General features: G+C 41.4%; 1 protein-coding gene across 1 annotated transcript in view; it reads right to left on the reverse strand.

The window, feature by feature from the left end:
- Nucleotides 1–2,314: 2,314 nt before the first annotated feature.
- Nucleotides 2,315–24,772, reverse strand: part of tsc22d2 (TSC22 domain family 2) — a 34,443-nt gene continuing 11,985 nt past the window's right edge. The window contains exons 2-3 of the mRNA XM_058073380.2: nt 4,671–4,722; nt 2,315–3,696 (exon numbers count right to left, since the gene is read on the reverse strand). Coding sequence (XP_057929363.2) covers nt 3,373–3,696; nt 4,671–4,722 — 376 coding nt within the window. The 3' untranslated portion in view covers nt 2,315–3,372. The remainder of the gene's footprint in view (nt 3,697–4,670; nt 4,723–24,772) is intronic.

The raw sequence follows: 24,772 nt of genomic DNA on the forward strand, positions 1-24,772 counted from the left end.
AAAGTGTATGAAGACAAATGAAAGAGTATGAACAAGTATGAATACGTATGAATGAGTATGAAAGCGTATGAAGACAAATGAGAGTATAAACGAGTATGAGCGTGTATGAAAGACGTATGAAAGAGTATGAAGATGTATGAAAGTGTATAAAGACGTATGAACAAGTATTAGAGTATTAAAGAGCGTGAAAGAGTATGAATGAGTATGAACGAGTATGAAAGTGTATGAAGACGTATGAACGAGTATAAAGTGTATGAAGACAAATGAAAGAGTATGAACGAGTATGAATACGTATGAATGAGTATGAACGAGTATGAACTAGTATGAACAAGTATGAAAGCGTATGAAGACAAATGAAAGAGTATGAAATACGTATGAACGAGTATGAAGATGTATGAACGTGTATGAAGACGTTGTAACGTGTATGAAGACGTATTAACGAGTATTAGAGTATTAAAGAGCATGAAAGAGTATAAACGTGTATGAACGAGTATGAAAGTGTATGAAGACGTATGAACAAGTATGAAAGTGTATGAAGAAAAATGAAAGAGTATGAACGAGTATGAAGATGTATGAACATGTATGAAGACGTAGTAACGAGTATGAAAATGTATGAACGTGTATGAAGACGTATTAATGAGTATTAGAGTATTAAAGAGCATGAAAGAGTATAAACGTGTTTGAATGAGTATGAAAGTGTATGAAGACGTATGAACGAGTATGAAAGTGTATGAAGACAAATGAAAGAGTATGAACGAGTATGAACGAGTATGAATATGTATGAATGAGTATGAACGAGTATGAAAGCGTATGAAGACAAATGAACGAGTATGAAAGCGTATGAAGTCAAATGAACGAGTATGAAAGCGTATGAAGACAAATGAAAGAGTATGAAGACATATGAACGAGTATGAACGAGTATGTGGGAGCATGGCTGATGACTCACCAGGCTGCTGTTTTGGAACCAGGGCCAAGCCAATGTTCTCCATGGCCTCCTGGAGACACGGGCATCAAGCATGCTCCAAGCCAATGTTCTCCATGGCCTCCTGGAGACACTGGCATCAATGGCTGAAGCCATTTTTCAAGTGCTAAACAACAATGCTGAAGCTACTGAGACCTTCTTATCCTCTGCTGTGGAGAGTTATTTGTCATTTTAGGAGTGATGGTCTATTGATCAGCTGATCAACGATTTCACTGGAATTCCTGTGGATGGCGGCAGCATCACGTGACAGGCGCGTGGCATTGGGTGTCTTTCCACGCTCAGGGTTACGTGGTTGAGCGTCTTTTATGAGAAGGAAATCAAGCAGATGAAAGATACGAGTTGGCACATCATCATCCTCCGTGTGACGGATGAAGTGCAGCATTATGTAACTGCGCATACTCAATTATCTCCACGGATACGCTGGCAAACAAACCACGGACCAGTCACAGGGTCCAGGTTATCCCGGGAAAAATACGCTGACAATGCTGAGATTTTCAGAATCTATGACATATGAATTTATGACCTTATTATGAATATAGTTCTATATTTACATACAAAGTACATTGTTTGGGTAAATAGATGTTTGTTTGGAGAAGTTCTTTTTCTCGGACAGTAATCCCTCATCTATCAATGGTGAATTCCTTAGAAATGGAATATTGTCATACAGCATAGACATCCTACCCGCTTACCACTTTCTAAATATCATTAGAGCCCTCTAGACATGAAATAACAACCCTATAGTCACCTTCAATAGCACACAGTTCCTCAGTAACTACTCTGCATTGTACCCTAGTTCCTCAGTACCTCCTGTAGTTGCGTACGTAACAACGTAACGTTACAACTTTATTCCCATAGCGTTATAATTTTATTCCCATAACATTACAGCTTTATTCCCATAACGTTACAACTTTATTCCCATAACGTTACGACTTTATTCCCATAACGTTACAACTTTATTCCCATAACGTTACTTTATTCCCATAACATTATGACTTTCCTCCCCAACCTAAAGTTTTGGTTTTATTTGTTTCTCATTTTAAAAAAAACACAATTTTCCTTGAATATTTCAAGTCTATGCTGCTAAAATGAAATAATTAGTCCACATAAAATGACAAGTGTATTCCTGTACAATCTGATGTCTTTTCTTGTTAGACTGTGACATTTGCCCCGTCTTTGCCATTCTGCTCTTGTCTTTTCTTCTGGTCATCGTATTTGGACTATATTGCATTGTACCCTAGTTCCTCAGTACCTCCTGTAGTTATGTACTTTTTTGTAAAGTGACTTGGTAGCCTTACTTTCGACCGGCGTCAATTAAAAAAAAAGACACCAATGTTCTTAATAAAAGTCATTTTTTTATTGTCCGAACCCTAAAATGGTCTGAAGAGCACATTAAGGACGTGCTTAAGATCTTTTCTCCAAGGCTCAGTGATGACTTGCATCCAAGTACACGGCGTCCGCTAGAAATAATAAGCCGGCTGTATAAAAAGCTAACCTTGTACAATCACCAAGCATCTGCTTTGGTTGGAAGCCACAAACAAACACCCGGGGGGGGGGGGGGGGGGGGGCAGCAGGTGACGCAAGACACAACGCGAACATTCCATAATATGCTCTCTCTCCGGCACCGTGCAAGGATAACGTGTAGGGTGCTTTTATTTTGTAAGGACGTATCGGAACGCTACAATGTGTAACTTTCTTTGTATACCAAAACACACACAAAAAAATGGCTCCTTTTCCAACTTCCTGTTCCTTTCCCCATTCCCGCCTCCCCCATCCAATGGAAAGAACTGGTGGGGTTTGTAGGGCATGCACGTCATGCAAGGAAAGGAAGGTGAAGGAAAAGGAAAGGAGCCTTCCACAGCTTTACGTCTTTGGTTCTAGAATAGGTCCAACCATGTTTCACAGCTTTTTTCCTCCCACCGCCCCCCCAAAGACAAAGACAAGCCTGTACTGTACATACCTTCTGTACTGGGAATACGTGACTACATATACATTCAACTCCAGCGGGCTGTAGTACTGCTCCTGGTACTTGCTGGGCTGCCAGAGGCCACAGGGTCCAAAGAATAAGAATAAGGAGACGTTTTGTTCGTGACGTTATGAAAATAGCAGCCCTGAAATAAATAAATGCTAAATAGTCATCAAAAGTAAGGAAGGGTGAAAGTATGATGGGGGCAAAAGTACTACAAAACTTCTTGTTGCAGCATATCACCTCCCTTCCATCACGCCGACGCCGGGTGACACCCCCCCAGCCACCCCAGCCAGAATAAGACACCAGATGGGGCCGGCGTCTATTCTCTATTCTCCCTTAGATGGAGCCCGTTGAACAGGGAGCGTTGTTGTTGACAGTGGACGGGTGGGTGTGTGTGTGTCTGTGAGGGGGGGGGGATCAGGGATCATGCCGAGGTGATGTTGGGCTGATGGTGGGCGATCTGGCTCCCCTCGTGGTGCACCGAGGGGGCGCCGCTGTTTGTTACGGCCGAGTGCTGCGGTGGCGCCGGCGGGGGTGGCGACGCACTGCTGCTGCTGCTGCTCCCGCCGCTGCCGCCCCGGCTGAGCTGGCTGGTGAGGTGGGTGAGCTGCTCCGAGTTGGCCAGTGACTTGAGCACGGCGTTCTCACGCTCCAACATGGAGTTCCTCTCGTAAAGCTCCTTGATCTGCTCCTTCAGCACCTCCACCTCCTCACGGACGGCGTACATCAGGTGGCTCTTCACCAGGTCCTACAAGCACGACACAGCACTCGTTAGCATTAGCATAGCATTAGCATAGGGGGACTACAAAGTCTACATAAGGATTGTAAATGGGAAAAAAATCCCGTAACGTTGCGACCTTATTCCCATAACATTGCGACCTTATTCCCATAACGTTACAATTTTATTCCCATAATGTTACAACTTTATTCCCATAATGTTACAGCTTTATTCCCATGTTACAACTTTATTCCCATAACATTATAAGTTTATTCCCATTACATTATAAATGTATTCCCATAACATTGCAAGTTTATTCCCATTACATGACAAGTTTATTCCCATTACATGACAAGTTTATTCCCATAACGTTACAACTTTATTCCCATTACATTACACGTTTATTCCCATTACATTATAAATGTATTCCCATAACGTTATAAGTTTATTCCCATAACGTTACAACTTTAGTCCCATAACATTACGACTTCATTCCCATAACATTACGACTTTAGTCCCATAACATTACGACTTCATTCCCATAAAATTACAACTTTATTCCCATAACATTATAAGTTTATTTGCATAACGTTACAACTTTATTCCCATAACATAAGTTTATTGCCATAACAAATGTATTCCCATAACATTATAAGTTTATTCCCATAACATTATGAGTTTATTCCTAACATTATGACTTTTCTCCCCAACCTAAAGTTTTGGTTGTGTTTGTTTCTCATTAAAAAAAAAGTATTTATTCCTTGAATATTTCAAGTCTATGCTACTAAAATGAGATAATTAGTCCACAATATAAATAATAACAAAATAAGTGTATTCCTGTAGAATATGATGTCTTTTCTTGTTAGACTGTGATATTTGCCGGATCTTTGCCATTCTGCTCATCTTTTCTTCTGGTCATCGTATTTGGACTATATTGCCGTCATATGCTTCGTCCTTCCCCAAGCTAACCTTCCAGAAAGGCCAAAGTCGAGAGTCGGACTCACCATGGCCTGCTCGATCTTGTTATCGATGGCCACCACGCTGGCACCGGACGCACTGTGGAGGAAAAACAACACATGAGAAAAAGGGTCTTTGGTCTTTGGCATCATCGGCCCCCGGCCGCAGTGACTAAACGGGCGGTGGACACAAAGTCATGCATTGTGGTTATTGCCATGAGAACACCAGCAAACCAAACATGACTCCCCCCCCTCCCACATCAAGTCATGATTGAGGCAACGCTTTATAGGACACAACTCTAAGAAAGGAACAACATAAAAAGTACCTACTAATAACACTCTAGTAACTAGCATGACTGACATTGCTTACATTTTGCTTTGACAGGAGACAAATGATTCTTAGCAAACATGATGGGCGTCAATAGTGAACACACACACACACACATTCTTGCCACAAGAGGAAAACAAAATAAAAACATGTGTAGCTCCTCAAACTACAACGTAGAAAAATACAAATTAAAATAAATACACAATTAGATTATAATATATATATTATAAAACTAAATACTAAAAATATCAAACATGTTATTTCAGGAGTTCAATTCAAACAAAGACACTAATTAAGTTCTTATAATGGTTATTTAATTATGGATGCATGGTTGGTTGTAGAAAAGGCTACAAAGGGAAAAAAGGAGAAAATTTGCCCAAAAACAGTCACGTGTTTCTGCTCCATTAACTTAGACTGGTCTTATTCATGTAGAGAGAGCCCGGTACGGACAGGAAGGGAGAGTGGCCGCTAGAGGGCGCTGGTGAGGCAGTTTAGTGTATTTTATATTAAAAGCGCTTGCATATGTTGCCCTGTTCAAAGATAACACGGCAGGTTGATGCTAGTTATCAGCAGTTACAAAACATGTCTTCCCTGCTCACGTCAATGGGGGAGGGGGGGGGGGCATCCACGGCAAGACCAGCTCACGTCCTGCACGTACACACACGCACACGCACGGAGCGCCAAGTAAAAAGTAAAAAGAAGAACGGCAACACAAACTCCCAGACGTCACATGCAAGTGAAGCAAAGTCAGGAACGAAGAACGCTTATCGACCTGCCGCATCTCGCCCGGTAGGCCATCAGGCGTCCGGAGTAGGTGGGGGAGGATCCCGGCGAGCAGGGCAAACTGTAGCTCATTCTGCAGCGCATCTTGGCGGCTCTTCCAGTGTTACTTTACCAAAGCACGGGCCACTGCTCTGCTGTGTATCCAAAAAACACGCACGGCACCGACAGGGCCGCCTTTAAAAGGCTCACAAGGGAGGAGAGCGGGGGGCGGAGCCAGGAGCCAGCCCCGCCTCCAAACACTCCCGCCTGTCTAACACTTCACATTAGTCTTTGCCGGCCTGACATGAACTCCTGAGGCACAAACTGTATCATTTCCTTGTGATGCCGCGACTGCAAAAGAAGCGGCTCGTTCATGGGTGTCCAAAGTGCGGCCTGGGGGCCATTGGCAGCACCTTCATGCTTGCCTTTTTTTCTGACCTAGAAATGTTGTTACAATGTTGTATTCGCATCTTAAACAAGGGGTCTCAAACACGCGGGTTTGAAAGTTTAAAGTTTAATGTTAGTGCGGCCCGCATCCAAGTTTGATATGGATGCTGTATGGTATCATGTACCCAGAAAAAAAATATTACATTTGATTAATTCATTCATTCATTTTCTACCGCTTTCTACCGCTGGAGCCCATCCCAGCTGACTTCGGGCGAGAGGCGGGGTACACCCTGGACTGGTCGCCAGCCAATCACAGGGCACATATAGACAAACAACCATTCACACTCACATTCATACCTATTGACAATTTGGATGTTTTTAGCATGTTTTTGGAATGTGGGAGGAAACCGGAGTACCCGGAGAAAACCCACGCATGCACGGGGAGAACATGCAAACTCCACACAAAGATGGCCGAGGGTGGGAATTGAACCCTGGTCCTCCTAGCTGTGAGGTCTGTGCGCTAACCACTAGACCGCCGTGCCACCCATTAATGTTCATGTTAAAGGTTAAATAGTTAATGTTAATAGTTATCCTCCCTATCCGTGTGGAAGTGGTAAGTTTTTAGCTATTTAAGTTTAAAGGAAATAACTTGAAGGCTACCGTTTAGGTCGCTAGCTCTCTAGTTTGCGAGTTAGCATATGTCTCAAGACCGATACAAAGCCAGACAATCCGCCAAACTGTCAGACGCCTTTCCGATGCCGTTCGCGTCCGAGTGACAATCCATCAGTGTCCTAACTGTCTTTGTTTTGGTGAAGTAATCTGACAACAGGTAGCTGTCGGAAAGTCCTTGGAAGCGTGACCAATCACAGCAGAGTGGAGGAGGGCCGTAGGTGCAGTAAATTACAGCTCATTTTGGCAGGAAGGGGGTGCAGTCTGGAAGATCAAGAAAGCTTCCTGTGCAGCTGCTCCATAGGAATCCACAACCCCAAATTTAAGGCCCGTATATGACTATAACATGACAGGGGGTGTCCCATTTTCTTTGTCACCTGACGATGAAATGTTTTGAAAGCGCTGATGCATGTGGACATGCTGACGGGGGGGGGGGGTGCGTAAATAAAGGAAAGACGTTTTGCTCCTAAAAAGGAGCACAAAAGGCCTGTTTTGTTTTGTAGCAAGAGAATTCTCCTTGGCTGAAGCCAGCAAAACCCCCTCATGTCATTTGTTGCGCTCCCTAGTCCAAGGAAAACAAAATAAAGCGTACATTTGATTCAAGAGGGAGGACATGTGGGGGTTTATATAAGGACCACTTGCTGCGCTGACCCCGACACGAGCCTCACACACGCATCCTCTCAACATACATTCCATCTCCGCACCCCACCCACCCTCCAGTCGCGAGGTCGATGCCGCTACAGTCAGACATCTGTGACACCACACGGCAAGGTCCCGCACCGGGACCCGTGAGTGTCCAGGCAGGCAACTGGTTTCATCGAGGTTGTGAGGTTGTTCTCCATCTTTGCTGTTTCGACTGTAAACACGGAAACAGACTTCAGGTATGCTGCACACGTACACGCTAGACACGTACGTCACATGACCCTCCATAAAGCAATCATCTCTCCACTAGGCCACAGATGCACCGGCACACGTCCCTGTCCCAAAGCATACAAATATTCCCTGTGGGGTGGAGGGGGGAAGGCAGCTGAATAAATGAGCCCTCAGCCTTTCGGTGTTCACACCCCCCACAGTGACTGGCTTTCAAAACAAGAGTGAAGCTGATGATTCAGCGCTGATCTTCTTCATGTGCCCAAAGCGATGGTGGAAAGGCCCTGCATGGCGCTGCCTTTCTACATGTAGTTTTCATGGATGGCCAGATGATGTCAGCATTGCTTCCACTGTCACAAGGAAGTCTTTTTGATCAGGGCTGCCCTAACCTTTCCCACCGATGGACATGGGAGGGGGGCACTTACCCATTTCTTAATCCAACTGATGTAGAAATGCTGAGACATTTTTGCATGTAAAGAAAAAAAACAGCCCAAATCCCAGTGTTGTGATATGCTGGAGGTGAAAAAAGATTCTTACATTGGCGGGGGGTGGGGGGGTTAAAATATATATATTTTTACAAATATCTCAACTATCTTGTACATTTTTTCTGGAATATTTTTATCTTTTTTCTGTAATTTAAAAAATGTATTCACATCATATTTTGTCTTTGTTATCACATAACTTTGCACCCCCAACATACGATTTTGGAAATTTGTTTTGTTTGTTTCTCATGTTACAACTTTTTTCTTTTCATTTTTTTCTCTTAACAACTTTCCTCTCTTGATATTTTGTCTTTATTCCTGTAAAACAAGGGTCTCAAACATGCGGGTTGCGGGCCAAATGTGGCCCGCAGGACACTAGTTTGAGGCCCCCGCCTTGATATGAAAGTTTAATGTTCGTGCGGCCCGCAACAAGTTTCATATGGATGCTGTATGGTATCATGTACCCAGAAAAAAATTATTACGTTTGATTAATGTTCATGTTAAAGGTTAAATAACTGTTAATAGTTATCCTCCCTATCCGTGTGGAAGTGGTAAGTTTTTGGCTATTTAAGTTTAAAGGAAATAACTTGAAGGCTACCTTTTAGGTCGCTAGCGCTCTAGTTTGCGAGTTAGCATGTGTCTCAAGACCCTGCAGTTGCGCAATATGTTGTAAATAAAAAGAGTATAAATGTGACTATAGTCATGTTTTGTCATGTCTACAGGGCTCTAATAATGCTTTGTTCATTTTAATCTGAAAAAAATAATTTGTCTACCCACCAACTATATGTGGTTTGTTAAGTTTTTATTATTTGCCGTTTTATTATTATTATTATATTTATTACTGACTGATTGATTTTCTTTATTCTTGATTTATTTATTTTTCATCTTATTTTGTGTAGAAAAATAAAAAGAGAAGTTTTTAAAAAATTTTTGGTTTTAATAAATGCGTTTTTTGGGGGGGGGAACCTGATGCGGCCCAGTCTCACCCAGACCCGAACTCCACTGGCCCCCAAGTAAATTGAGTTTGAGACCCCTGCTGTAAAATCACTTCTCTTTTTTTGCTTTTGTTGAGCTTTTTGTTTAAGTTCTTGTTTAAGTGTAGTTTTAGAAATGGCCAAAGGCTAATAAAAACATTGCCACAAGCTTTAAATGGCCCCCAGGCCACACTTTGGACACCCCTGTTGTAAATAAATAAAGACAAAATGTTGTCAGAACACCTGGCAAGCTTTTGAAGAAAAACATGTCAATAGTAATGAATGAGAGGGCCTTTTTGGAGCGTTAGCTGCTACAACTAAGAGATAAGATAAGGTAAGTTATGCCTTTATTAGTCAAACAAGGGGAAAGTTCAGACATACAGTATTACTACCATGACAGACATACAGTACTACTACCACTACCGACACAGTGTACTAATAGAATGGCTGATATGGATCATGAAGGAACCAAGCCAGGTTTGGCGAGTCATCAGCAGGTTCTCGGGTGACACCCCACAGGGGTGATGTTTACCTTCTTATGTTTTTAGAATGTGCCCTGAGCCAATAAAAAAACACCTGTGGGCCACAAATGGCCCCCAGGCCACAGTTTGGATAGGATAAATAAACTTGGCTGTGCTGGCTATACCATGAGCTGAGCACCGACAATTGCAGGATGCTGGGAGTACATTAATAAGCCTCCGAGGGTTGGAATTGTCGGATGTGTTGTCTACCAACGAGGTGGTCAAAGCTCAGACAATGGACACCAAACAAAATATGACTTGTAGGAGTGAGGACTTTTGTTAGCAGGTGTGTCTACTGCCCCCAATGTTTCCTCCGACACACACAGAAGGAACTGTCCCACATTCTTACATAACCTCCAGACATGTACATAAACAGCTCAGGCCCACAAACTGTCTGTACGCCTCATAATGAGCCTACAGGACATCCTCCCAAAGGACACGGGATGAGGGGGCATGAGAAGGAATTAAAGTCCTTCATTAGTTGAACAAGTTGATGAAAATCAACATTTCTGAGAATGCGGATGAGCTGGAGTCGTCATATTAAATGGATTACGAGAGGTCTTGTTATTTCAGACCCCTCGTCCCGGGACAGGAATGTTTACAACACCCGGTAGGAACATGAGCTTAGCGCTGCCACACCAGCGCTGGGGCTCCCCAAGACATGGCACGTTGCCTGTTGGTGACCACCGAGCTCCATTTGCAAAGCCAGCAGGGGTCTTCAGTCTAAAGCAGGGGTCTCAAACTCAATTTACTTGGGGGCCACTGGAGCTAGGGTCTGGGCAAGGCTGGTCCGCATCAGGTTTTACAAAAAAAAACAAAACGCATTTATTAAAAACAGAAAAATATACAAACTTTTTCAGTGCTTTGGTTCCGATATTCTACAATAAAAGCTCTGATAAAACATTCCACTGTTCTCAAATATCTTACTTTTTATTTTCTGCACAAAATAAGATGAAAAATAAATAAATCAAGAATAAAGAAAATCAATCAGTAATAAATAAATATAATAATAATAATAAAACGGCAAATAATAAAAACTTAAGAAACCACATATAATTGGTGGGTAGACAAATTATTTTTTTCAGATTAAAATGAACAAAGCATTATTAGAGCCCTGTAGACATGACAAAACACGACTATAGTCACATTTATACTTTTTTTATTTACAACATATTGCGCAACTGCAGGGTCTTGAGACACATGCTAACTCGCAAATTAGAGAGCTAGCGACCTAAACGGTAGCCTTCAAGTTATTTCCTTTAAACTTAAATAGCCAAAAACTTACCACTTCCACACGGATAGGGAGGATAACTATTAACAGTTATTTAACCTTTAACATGTACATTAATCAAACGTAATACTTTTTTCTGGGTACATGATACCATACAGCATCCATATCAAACTTGCGCGGGCCGCACAAACATTAAACTTTCATATCAAGGCGGGGGCCTCAAACTAGTGTCCTGCGGGCCACATTTGGCCCGCGGGCCGCGTGTTTGAGACCCCTGGTTTAATATTTTTTGTACTTGTATGAGTATTCTGACTGGGTATGAAGCAAGAGGACACCGTCAGGGGCCGTGCGTGCTGAGGAACCTTCCCAGGTGAAACAAATATAAAGTAGATGAGATGTTTCCAAAACAGTGAGATCTTTCAGGCCGGCAGTCTGTTATGTAAGTGCTTATATTTTGGGGGACGGTTAAGATGGGGGGCTTCATGGGTTCCTCCGAGCAACTGAAAAGGTCCTGTAAGGTGTGGGATCAGGAGTTTGGCACAAGGTACAAAGGGGTGTACCTCAAGGCCTGTAATCTGTTCAAAATGATGCAACTAACTGAAGAGGGTTGGGTCTTCCGTGTCTTCATTTTCACGCAAGAATGTGATTCCAGAGAATGTGTGCCAAAGAAAGTATTTCACACATGAAAGCCTCATCGGGTATTACATAAACGGGTGATACTGCTGGATAGAATGTTATCCACAGCGGTACATGAGCAGGGACGATACTACCAGATGCTAAATTAATTTATTCCGGAGGGGCTTTTGTATTATGAGACAACCCAACAGTCATATAAAGTACAGTGAAGAAAATAAGTATTTGAACACCCTGCTATTTTGCTATTTCTCCCACTTAGAAATCATGGAGGGGTCTGAAATTTTCATCGTAGGTGCATGTCCACTGTGAGAGAGATAAACTAAAAAGAAAAATCCAGAAATCACAATGCATGATTTTTTAACAATTTATTTGTGTGATACAGCTGCAAATAAGTATTTGAACACCTGTGTATCATCTAGAATTCTGACCCTGAAAGACCTGTTAGTCTGCCCATTAGAAGTCCACCTGCACTCCATGTATCATCCTGAATCAGATGCACCTGTTTGAGGTCGTTAGCTGCATAAAGACACCTGTCCACCCCATACAATCAGTAAAACTTTAACTTGTAACATGGCGAAGACCAAAGAGCTGTCCAAAGACACCAGAGACAAAATTGTACACCTCCACAAGGCTGGAAAGGGCTACGGAGCAATTACCAAGCAGCTTGGTGAAAAAAGGTCCACTGTTGGAGCTATCATTAGAAAATGGAAGAAGCTAAACATGACGGTCAATCTCAATCGGAGTGGAGCCCCATGCAAGATATCACCTCGTGGGGTCTCAATGATTCTAAGAAAGGTGAGGAATCAGCCCAGAACTACACGACAGGACTTGGTCAATGACCTGAAAAGAGCTGGGACCACCGTTTCCAAGGTTACTGTAGGTAATACACTAAGACGTCATGATGTGAAATCATGCATGGCACGAAAGGTTCCCCTGCTTAAACCAGCACATGTCAAGGCCCGTCTTAAGTTTGCATATGACCATTTGGATGATACAGAGGAGTCATGGGAGAAAGTTTTATGGTCAGATGAGACCAAAATAGAACTTTTTGGTCATAATTCCAATAAGCGTGTTTGGAGGAAGAAGAATGAAGAGTACAATCCGAAGAACACCATCCCTACTGTGAAGCATGGGGGTGGTAGCATCATGCTTTGGGGGTGTTTTTCTGCACATGGGACAGGACGAGTGCACTGCATTAAAGAGAGGATGACTGGGGCCGTGTATTGTGAGATTTTGGGGAACAACCTCCTTCCCTCTGTCAGAGCATTGAAGATGGGTCGTGGCTGGGTCTTCCAACACGACAACGACCCGAAGCACACAGCCAGGAAAACCAAGGAGTGGCTCCGTAAGAAGCATATCAAGGTTCTAGCATGGCCCAGCCAGTCTCCAGACCTGAACCCAATCGAAAATCTTTGGAGGGAGCTCAAACTCCGTGTTTCTCAGCGACAGCCCAGAAACCTGACTGATCTAGAGAAGATCTGTGTGGAGGAGTGGGCCAAGATCCCTCCTGCAGTGTGTGCAAACCTGGTGAAAAACTACAGGAAACGTTTGACCTCTGTAATAGCAAACAAAGGCTACTGTACCAAATATTAACATTCATTTTCTCAGGTGTTCAAATACTTATTAGCAGCTGTATCACACAAATAAATTGTTAAAAAATCATGCATTGTGATTTCTGGATTTTTCTTTTTAGTTTATCTCTCTCACAGTGGACATGCACCTACGATGAAAATTTCAGACCCCTCCATGATTTCTAAGTGGGAGAAATAGCAAAATAGCAGGGTGTTCAAATACTTATTTTCTTCACTGTATAAATACTCTTACCAAATGGCAACATAATCATGTACATGTACACAAATGAATTAGAATTAGTTAACATTAGTGTACCTAACTATGGGCCTATGGTTATTTTTTACAGTACAAAAACTAGAGAATTAATGAATTTCGAGTCAATTTGTGACTTGGCATTGCTATGGATTCTGGGAGATAATCCAGCTAGCCAATGGGAGGGCACCACAACGCCTTTTGGACATTTATTCAAAGCCAGTTTCGTTTTCTGAATTTTTCGTATAATGAGGTTTTCGTAAGAGAAGGTTTTACTTTTATTTTATACTTAACCCAAAATCACATCAAGCTTAAAAGACCCTGACAGACCGCCCCCTTCAACCCCCCACATTTTGCAAGACCATCCTTGCAGATGACTTACAGGAGGTTTATGGAACAAGATCCTTTGCCTGCCATGAGTTGGACAGCGTTTAAATAAAGAAGAACTGTTAGTCAAGAAGCCTGTAGGCCAATCTTCCATTTCACAAGAGAACCCAATACAAAGACTCAGATGTTAAAATGAAAGCCTGTCGTTTCATGCTCCACAACAAGACATTTTAAGTGCATGGGGTGGCCAAAGATTTGCTAGAATGGATGGCTGGCTGGACAAATGACAATTATGACGTATAAACCCCCCTCATAAGCAATCCCGTCGGGTGATCAAGCCTCCTGGAGGTGTTTTCCACTCTTGTGCTGTAAAAATATGTGATGGAAATATGTGCTTGGTCTATTTGTGATGGAAACCATGCCCGGACAGGAAGTCAGTGACAGGAACGGCATATCACATAGCTATGTAAACGTCAACAATTGGCAGCAGTCCACAAGTCAGCTGGTGCACACTTCTTTCTTCCTCCTTCCTTATCAACAACTTACATAAAGCGGTAAATGTTATGAATGACTAGTGCCATTCATAATATCCCTGCAGGCTACACCCCCCCACACGACAGAGTACGGCCACCCAACACCTCCAGGTGAGGACGGAGCTGCCGGCGTGACGCAAGAAGGCCGCAGCTTATGATGGCACACCGGCAGAGCCAAAGGGTCAGGAATGCAACTCCGGCAATAAGCGGCTTTGTCCTTTCAGAACATAAGTGCCTGGGTTCAGAGAAGAAATCCATGATATAACGCAACCCTGGTGATGTTATTTCAATACGATCTGCTCTTTCAAAGCGCTGAGACCTCTTCTTGGCTGGCCACGACAGAGAAAGAGAAATCGGAGAAGCAGCCACTCGTGACTGACGAAACGTTATCACTTGAGGACTGACGAGCTGCCAAGAGTGTCACCGCATGATGTTTACAAGAGTACCATGCTGGGGCAAATGATGTGATTTGACAGCTAGCTATGAACTAATCAGCCTGTGCGTTTAGGCCTGTCACGTAATCGATTAATCGAATGATTAAAAAAGACTTGCATGTATGAGTGCTAGCTAGATGAATGATGTTTTTTAATGTGAAATTCCACAGCCCAGTGTGGGAATATTTCAGTTTGAGACATAATGAATAAGCTGAGACAACCACCACCAACAGTTTTCTCGTGTCAAGCTAATGTCTCACATGTTGCCATCATATCGATGATAATTTGTATGACAATTATCCACCAGCAAAATTTGCTATTGTGACAGGCTTGTGTGGGCTTATGCATTAGATTTCAAAAATATAACATGCAATTCACCATGACTAGCCTAATGTTTGGTCGAGTCATTCTAAAGAGTCAGTGTCATTCACCACTTCCAGTTCAAATTTTATGGCTTCATTGTGGTAACGGTGTATTCAAAATAAATTCCTACATTGATCACAAATTAATTGTGTACGAGTCTATTTCAATTAAGACCAATTCATCAGCCCGATCATCCATTTCTAGGATGTTAACTGCTAGCCATTATTCTCTAAGGCAGGGGTCTCAAACACGCAGCCCGCTAGTTTGAGGCCCCTGCCTTGATATTAAAGTTTAATGTTAGTGCGGCCCGCGCAAGTTTGATATGGATGCTGTATGGTATCATGTACCCAGAAAAAATTATTACGTTTGATTAATGTTCATGTTAAAGGTTCAATAACTGTTAATAGTTATCCTCCCTATCCGTGTAGAAGTGGTAAGTTTTTGGCTATTTAAGTTTAAAGGAAATAACTTGAAGGCTACCGTTTAGGTCGCTATCTCTCTAGTTTTTGTTGTTTCTTAAGTTATTATTATTTGCTGTTTCATTATTATTATTATATTTATTTATTACTGATTGATTGACTTTTTATTCTTGATTTGTTTATTTATTTTTCATCTTATTTTGTGTCGAAAAATTAAGATATTTGAGAACAGTGGAATGTTTTATCAGAGCTTTTTATCAGAGTTTATTCATTTTTCAATTTTTAATAAATGCGTTTTTTTTTTTCTGGAAAACCTGATGCGGCCCAGTCTCGCCCAGACCCTAGCTCCAGTGGCCCCCAAGTAAATTGAGTTTGAGACCCCTGCTCTAAGGTATAATCAGACGGCTCCTACTATTGAGCAATGAGAGACTGTCAATCAACAAACACATGGCATAATCCAGAGTCGTGTCATGATACCTTCACGTCTTCTCACATTGTCAAGGAAGCCCAATTACCCAATTACTTGCTAGTAAATGACACCTTTGGATACCATAGATATCACAGTGATGAATAGTAGAGTTATTGGAGGGGAGAGCATGGGTGAACTGAATAGATAGTGAGTTGCACGCACGCCCTGGCTTTGACCCTGGTAATCTGCTGGGTCGGAAAGCCCGGTAGAAAGTGGTGGACTGGTTCCTGAACGAGGGAAGGCGAGAAAGTGGATGAGCGAGGGTGCATGCAGACCGGGAAGGTGAGAGGAATGGGCGACAATGAGAGATGACATCACGAACAGTGACCACATCCACCCCATTCCTTGTTCGTGACCTGAAAGTACGAGTCCTAGCCTTGCTACGTTCTTATAAAGACAGAGCTGGTCCATGTGTCAGGGACCACATCGCTATGATAACAACATCTGCTCACACTTAACAGGATATCATTCTCGGATATTAAAATCACAATATGGAGGATTTGGTCCAGATGTATTTTGATTTTTTTCCTTAGCTGAAAATTCCCTCAAATGACAGCATACAGTATACGCCCCCAACCCCATCTGCTTGCGTAATCCAGTTAGATAATAGAATCTTTTATGAGCGTTTAACTATGGAGCACATTCCCGTGTGCCAAGTTATCGACGCTATTAAGTTGACAGATTGGATGCGTAAATGTTGCCAAGTGGTTGGTGGCGAGCAGTCAGCATGGCTGAACCTGACATGACTTTCTCCTTTACACTCCGTCTCCTGTGGTAACTCATGCTATGTAGAACTAACCTCAGGTGGATTTCAACAGAGCATGCAACGCTCCCACGGACAGTATACATCAGGGGTCTCAAACTCAATTTACTTGGGAGCCACTGGACCTAGGGGTCTGGGTGAGACTGGGCTACATCAGGTTTTCCCAAAAAAAAAAAAACGCATTTATTAAAAACAGAAAAATGAATAAACTCTGATAAAAAGCTCTGATAAAACATTCCACTGTTCTCAAATATCTTCATTTTTATTTAGATTTTTATTTTTTTTTATTTATTACTATTGTCCTGCGGGCCGCTTGTTTGAGACCCCTGGTATACATGAATGAAAATGAGGAATTCAATGGTATAAAAGCATAGATTCAAGAATATAAAGTTTAGGCATGGACGTAAGGTGCAAACGTCGGAAGAACATCACTGACATGCTCACTGTTGACGTTCCTTAAACAGGAAGTGAACAACATTGAAATGAAAACATGGAAGCTAGTGGAATATCATGTCAATGTGTCCCCCGCTCCCGTTTATTTATTGGCCCCCAGCACATTCTAAAAATATAATTTAACAAGAAAACCTGCAGTAATTTTACAGAATTTTCTGAAAAATAATTTGAGAAAACATTTTTGTAGCATAAAATCGCAATTTTATATGATAATTATATATTAAAAATATTATTTATCACAAGATAAAAAGTCATAGTTAGCTGGGAGTAAACTTGTGATATTGTGAGAAAAAATACTATTTTAGTGGCATGGGGTTGAAATATTACATAAACTAAATATATTTTAAAAGTGGTAATATTATGACAAACTAAACTAAACCTCAGGCGGCACGGCGGGCGAGTGGTTAGCGCGCAGACCTCACAGCTACGAGAGGGTTCAATTCCACCCTCGGCCATCTCTGTGTGGAGTTTGCATGTTCTCCCCGTGCATGTGTGGGTTTTCTCCGGGTACTCACGTTTCCTCCCACATTCCAAAAACATGCTAGGTTAATTGGCTAACTCCAAATTGTCCATAGGTATGAATGTGAGTGTGAATGGTTGTTTGTCTATATGTGCCCTGTGAAATATATGGGAATTTAAAAAAAGGGGGGGGTAAAGAGCAAAGTTGATACTAATAATACACCTTTTGGTGATGTATGTTCTTGCTTGAAAGATCCCTCCTGGAGGACCAAGGGCTGGGGCCGTGTCCTCGTGCAGGTACGCCCACGCTGGAGGTTTTAAGAGCTCACTAACAGCATACTTCATCACGACAGCTGTGAGCTCAGCCACTTAACGAGCCAGAATACCTGCCTTTATAGGTACAGTGAGACATTCCGCTGGCAGACACTCAAGGCCGTAGAGCAGGCGTCGAGTGAAAAGGTGCACATTTCGAACCGGGGGAAAGTCAAGTAAACGTTGCAGCCCTTACTCAATACACTATTGCATACTTTGAATGAAGTACCCGCAAGACCCCGACCGTGATAAGTTCATTTTTGAGGAGAATTTCTGAGCGGGATTTGATTCATAAAATATATTTATACAATTAAAACAACGTGCTTTGGAGGAAAAATGCTAAAAGGTGACTCACAAAATGAAATTGAATTGTATTGATTCAGTAAACTAATTAATAATTGTATTTTATAGTAATAGTAATTAGTAAGTAATTCAAATCAATTTGATTGTAATTAATATCAGTAAAATTCATAGTTGGAGCATGCAATTTTTACCATTATTAGAACCCTCTCCTGATATTGCCCAATATACAGCACAAATGTAGTACTCCCTCATTTAGCGCGGTTAACTCTTTCCAGACCCAACCATGATAAGTGAATTCCTGAGAAGTAAGATTTAATATTAACAAACAAATTCATAGTTGGAACATACAATTGTTACCATTATTAGAGCCCTTGTGATATGAAATAACACCCCTAGAGTCACATTTACACTGATATTGCCCAATATACAGTACAAATATAGTACTCCATCATTTAGCGCGATTAACTCTTTCCAGACCCAACCATGATAAGTGAATTTCCGAGAAGTAGGATTTAATATTAAACAAATTCATAATTGGAGCATACAATTGTTACCATTGTTAGAGCCCTCTTGATATGTAATAACACCCCTATGGTCACCTTTACACTGATATTAGCCAATATACTTTGAAAATACAGTAATCCCTCAATTATTGCAGTTACCTCTTTCCAGACCATGATAAGTGAATTTCCAAGAAGTAGGATTTAATATTAATAAACAAATTCATAGTGAGCGCATACAATTTTTACCATCATTAGAGCCCTCTCCATATGAAATAACAGCCCAACCTTGACACTGATATTAGTCATTAGTTATTAATTAGACCAATATATTAGACATAATTTAGGGAAAAGAAGCCATTTAAAGACATACGTAAAACTCATGACCCAAAATAATCATGGCATAATCATGGAAATTGCAGTAATAGAGCAGTGTTTTTGCTTCCTAGAAGTACTTTTATATACCAATACGATTTCATTAAAAGGGAGTATGACTTGTAGAGAGGGACGCTTGCTATTGCAAAATGACTTACTCTCACGAGTACACACGGTTTACATTGACATACAGGCGAAAAGAAAACGCAGCCATGAATGATTTCCCAGGACCGTTGAGCAAGCCAGCATAAAGTAGCATGCCGTGTGACATCCAGTACCAACCACAACATAGTCACGTTTGACTCACTATTGCCAAGCCTTCATTTCAACATCACTGAGCAACGTATGATTGATGTCTTCTGACTTGACTTGTGTTTTCCTGGCAAGGCTAGCGTCATTCAGCATATTTGGGTCTTGGAGTCCATACAAAGACGGCTGAAAGGTCAACGGGTGTCACTTTTCAGAAACAATAAAAAAACTGACCGAGTTGAGACGTTAGAACTAGCAGTGGTGCTACAGGCAAATATTTAGGAGTATTGGGAGCGGATTAGCGTCTGACAAAGGTGTGCAAAGGTACGTTGCAGGGCTGCAGGTCAAGTCTTACGATGGACCTGCAGTCCTGAGCACCTCAGGCGACCATTAAGGACAGGGGTCTCAAACTCAATTTACTTGGGGGCCACTGGAGCTCGGGTATGGGTGAGACTGGGCCGCATCAGGTTTTCCAAAAAAAAAAAATGCATTTATTAAAAACAATTTAAAAAGTCACATTTATACTCTTTTTATTTACAACATATTGCGCAACTGCAGGGTCTTGAGACACATGCTAACTCGCAAACTACAGAGCTAGCGACCTAAACGGTAGCCTTCAAGTTATTTCCTATAAACTTAAATAGCCAAAAACTTACCACTTCCACACGGATAGGGAGGATAACTATTAACAGTTATTTAACCTTTAACATGAACATTAATCAAACGTAATAATTTTTTCTGGGTACATGATACCATACAGCATCCATATCAAACTTGCGCGGGCCGCACTAACATTAAACTTTCATATCAAGGCGGGGGCTTCAAACTAGTGTCCTGCGGGCCACATTTGGCCCGCGGGCTGCGTGTTTGAGACCCCTGATTTAGGAGCTTATTTAACAACTACGGCTGACATGCCCGTGACTTCACTTGGCCAAAACAGGGGTGTCCAAAGTGCATCTCGGGGGCCATTGAAGCCGACGGCTCGCTTCTGATTGGCCCGTGGCACATAGTAAACATGCTAAACATAGAATTTAGCAAGACAATTTGGACAATAAAAGGAAAATGGGAAAAGTCACAAGCATAATGTCAAAATATTAAAAAAGGAAAATGTTTTATGAAAATTTTATGAGAATAAAATAAAGGTCATTTTACAACAAAAAAATTTGTTAATTATAAGAAATAAAACAGAATAATAAAATTTTAATTTTTGGAAAATTAAATTATGGAACAAATTATAATAACATAAAAACATTATCGGAAAGAAAGTCAAAATTATGAGAAAAAAATGTAGCATTGCTGAGGGGAAAAATATAAAGGAGTAATTTTAAAGATGTGTTACTTTTTTCAAGGCGTAATTATGAAAAACCGAAGTTGTAATTTTGGGGGGAAATGTTATAATATTGGCATAAAGTCCAAATACTATGATAAACTACAAGTTACAAGAATAAAGTTGAAATTGTTGGGAAAATAAAACCCACTCCCACATGTATTAACTTTAAAGACGGCATCAAACACTACGAACACAAACTCGGTTCACCGTCCCACAGTTGGGTGCCAAAAATCAGTCTGCTTTTGTGAGATGCCTGAGGCCAAATTGCACTAAAGTGTCAGATGTGAGGGGCTGGTCTTTGCTCCCATGATGGGTGCTTGACAAAGGATTTAAAGGTGTCACAGGTCTTTTATTCAAACACGGACTTGGCTGTCAAGCCAAGCCTACAGCAGGGGTTGTTAGAATATTATGTCATTGGAAAGGATAATAAAATGAACCATGAAGAGCTATGTATTACATGCCGGGCAAGAACAATGACATAACCATCATGTCTGATGTTCCAAAACCTGCCGTGGAAGCTATAAAAAAAAACAGGCACGCCCATAAAAACCTTCGGCTACTGTATAAGTTGGCTATAAACACATTGTCATGTCTGTCTCTGCATAGATGCATGTTTGCACTATCTCCTCTGCATCGTGCATGCCACATTCATTAGATGATGCATTTTTAAGATGTGCATCTATGCAGCTATGTGTGAGCACGCCGTTGACTTTGGAACAGTTTTCTAGTGTATGGATTATTTTGCATTTTCACAGCATCTACTGCAGGGGTCTCAAACTCAATTTAGTTGGGGGACACTGGAGCTCGGGTCTAGGTAAGACTGGGCCGCATCAGCTTTTCCAAAAAAAAAAAAAAAACGCATTTTTTAAAAACAAAAAAAATTAAAAAAACTTTGCTTTGGTTCCAATTTTCTACAAAAAAGCTCTGATAAAACATTCCACTGTATCTCAAATATCTTACTATCTAAATAAACAAATCAAGAATAAAGAAAATCAATCAGTAATAAATAAATATAATAATAATAATAAAACGGCAAATAATAAAAACTTAAGAAACCACATATAGTTGGTGGGTAGACAAATTATTTTTTTCACATTAAAATTAACAAAGCATTATTAGAGCCCTGTAGACATGACAAAACACGACTATAGTCACATTTATACTCTTTATTTACAACATATTGCGCAACTGCAGGGTCTTGAGACACATGCTAACTCGCAAACTAGAGCGCTAGCGACCTAAACGGTAGCCTTCAAGTTATTTCCTTTCAACTTAAATAGCCAAAAACATACCACTTCCACACGGATAGGGAGGATAACTATTAACAGTTATTTAACCTTTAACATGAACATTAATCAAACGTAATCATTTTTTCTGGGTACATGATACCATACAGCATCCATATCAAACTTGCGCGGGCCGTACTAATATTAAACTTTCATATCAAGGCGGGGGCCTCAAACTAGTGTCCTGCGGGCCACATTTGGCCCGTGGGCCGCGTGTTTGAGACCCCTGATCTACTGTTATTGTTACTGTTAAGTTATTCTCCCAAAACTACAGTCATCACTGGCATGCCGGTCATTGCCAATTAATCATTGGCATGCCAAAGATGCCAGTGTTTTGGCCATGACTGTATGTGTTGTATATGAGAATTCATCATTCTGTATGGATCTGAATGGCGAAAAAGCCCCCAAAAAAGAAGAAGAGGGACACGACCCTCCGCATGGGACCAAGCAAGACCAGTTTAAGGCCGGGTCCATCTATGCCATAAAAGGAGTGACAATTGGAGCTCAGCTATTGTCCTCAGGGAAGCAGGCTGCAGCACAACATGGAATTAAAAAGTTTCTCTGTTGTGTAACTCGACTGAATAAACATCAGTAAGGAATGCCAAGTGTGGAAGAGGCATTAGCGCCACCTAGAGACAGGCGGTCATCTGCGCGCCGTGCTATTCGTATGACAAGACGGGCTAAGGCTATGGCTGCTTTCTGTAGAACACAATAACAGCTCAGGTCTGACAAAACACCCAGTATGATCAAGTTCATGTAGTCGGTTATAAAGATGACATCTCCGTCACATTCATATAATAGAAACATTTATAAATGTCTTCCGAACTCTCAATGTGGCTTTTTCCCTGCTAGCCTGGACATTCATACCCCTAGGTCAGGCAAAGACTAGCAGATTCCTGTGACAAATCACAGCCAGCTCCTTTTACATTCCGTACACTGGGTGCGTCCTATGACCGTTACATTGATGGCCCGACGTTAACTTTGCCTGAGCCCAAGTACACATCAGAACAGAAGCTGTGTCTTCGGGAACAGTCCGAGTCCGCAGATGAAAGAATGCCAGCACTGTGCTTCCTGGTGTCAGATGCTTTGATTAAGCATACTCTTTGTCAAGCCACAAAGCAGAAGTCTAATATTTACTGAAAGTATCAGTGGTACAATGACATACCACATTTACACTTTTTGGACTTGTCCTACTTAAGTACGATCTAGACCAGGGGTCTCAAACTCAATTTACTTGGGGGCCACTGGAGCTTGGGTCTGGGTGAGACTGGCCCGCATCAGGTTTTCCCAAAAAAAACGCATTTATTAATTTCAAAAACTTTGCTTTGGTTCCAATTTTCTACAATAAAAGCTCTGATAAAACATTCCACTGTTCTCAAATATCTTACTTTTTATTTTTCTACACAAAATAAGATGAAAAATAAATAAACAAATCAAGAATAAAGAAAATCAATCAATCAGTAATAAATAAATATAATAATAATAATAATAAAATGGCAAATAATAAAAACTTAAGAAACCACATATAGTTGGTGGGTAGACAAATTATTTTTTTCAGATTAAAATGAACAAAGCATTATTAGAGCCCTGTAGACATGACAAAACATGACTATAGTCACATTTATACTTTTTTTTATTTATAACATATTGTGCAACTGCAGGGTTTTGAGACATATGCTAACTCGCAAACTAGAGAGCTAGCGACCTAAACGGTAGCCTTCAAGTTATTTCCTTTCAACTTAAATAGCCAAAAACTTACCACTTCCACACGGACAGGGAGGATAACTATTAACAGTTATTTAACCTTTAACATGAACATTAATCAAACGTAATTATTTTTTCTGGGTACATGATACCATACAGCATCCATATCAAACTTGCGCGAGCCGCACTAACAATTAACTTTCATATCAAGGCGGGGGCCTCAAACTAGTGTCCTGTGGGCCACATTTGGGCCGCGGGCCGCGTGTTTGAGACCCCTGATCTAGACTGATGCTGCTGGGTCTGAACACCATGAGAAGTCAAGTCCCAATATATTTAATGTTTTAGACGCGTGAGCCACAATGAGTCACATCCGCTTCCTTGCTCAAGCGTGCTTGTTCTAAGAACAAGGAAGAAGAAGAGGTGGAAGCTGCTACAATTGCTTTGCTTGGACATTGTGGAAATATGGCTTGGTATTTATATTCATAAAACACATGGATAATACAGATAGCAAATTAAGGAGGGGGGGGGCCCGTGCATGCAGCCACACTATTACACAATACACACATGAGAAGGACAGAAGAGATGAACAGTCATAGGCACCAGTGAATGAGATCAGTCCATGACACCCACTGGAGGCAAAGAAAGAAGAATGGGGTGAGTCAAATGCAGCTGGCTGCCATGCTTTCCACACATCCTCATTACTAACTCTTCATACATGTCAAGGCACTGAAACATCCTTGTTCCTCGTCTGGAATAGCGCTTTGCTAGACGGTATGGCTGCTGTAACTTCACATATACGGAGCCGCTGGTCAGCTTGTTAATATTAAGAGCTCCAGTGTTCTATGCTGCCCCAGCATGCAAGATGTGTACATTTCTTTAAAAACCTTGGAGGTCATTCACTCTTTCTGAGGACTACTGTAGCAGGAAACATAGTGTAGTATTAGAGGGCAATACAGAGGTGGAGTGGTAGTCTTATGTTTGGGTTCTTGCACTGTTCCCATAATCCTGCTCATACAAAAAGAGCCTTGTGTTTGCAAACATCACAAGAGCCAAAGGGAGAACAGGTCTATAGATGAGTTTCCATCCAGATTAGCAGGAGCATGGCTTAACATGCTGTGACACGGGTCCATCATATTATATTCAGGCCTTTTCAAAAAGTGCCAAAATATGAAGCTAACACAGATCTG

Source organism: Doryrhamphus excisus, linkage group LG4 (assembly GCF_037039965.1).
Source record: "Doryrhamphus excisus strain RoL-2023G ecotype Guam linkage group LG4, RoL_Dexc_Guam_v1.1, whole genome shotgun sequence".
Classification (NCBI taxonomy): domain Eukaryota; kingdom Metazoa; phylum Chordata; class Actinopteri; order Syngnathiformes; family Syngnathidae; genus Doryrhamphus; species Doryrhamphus excisus.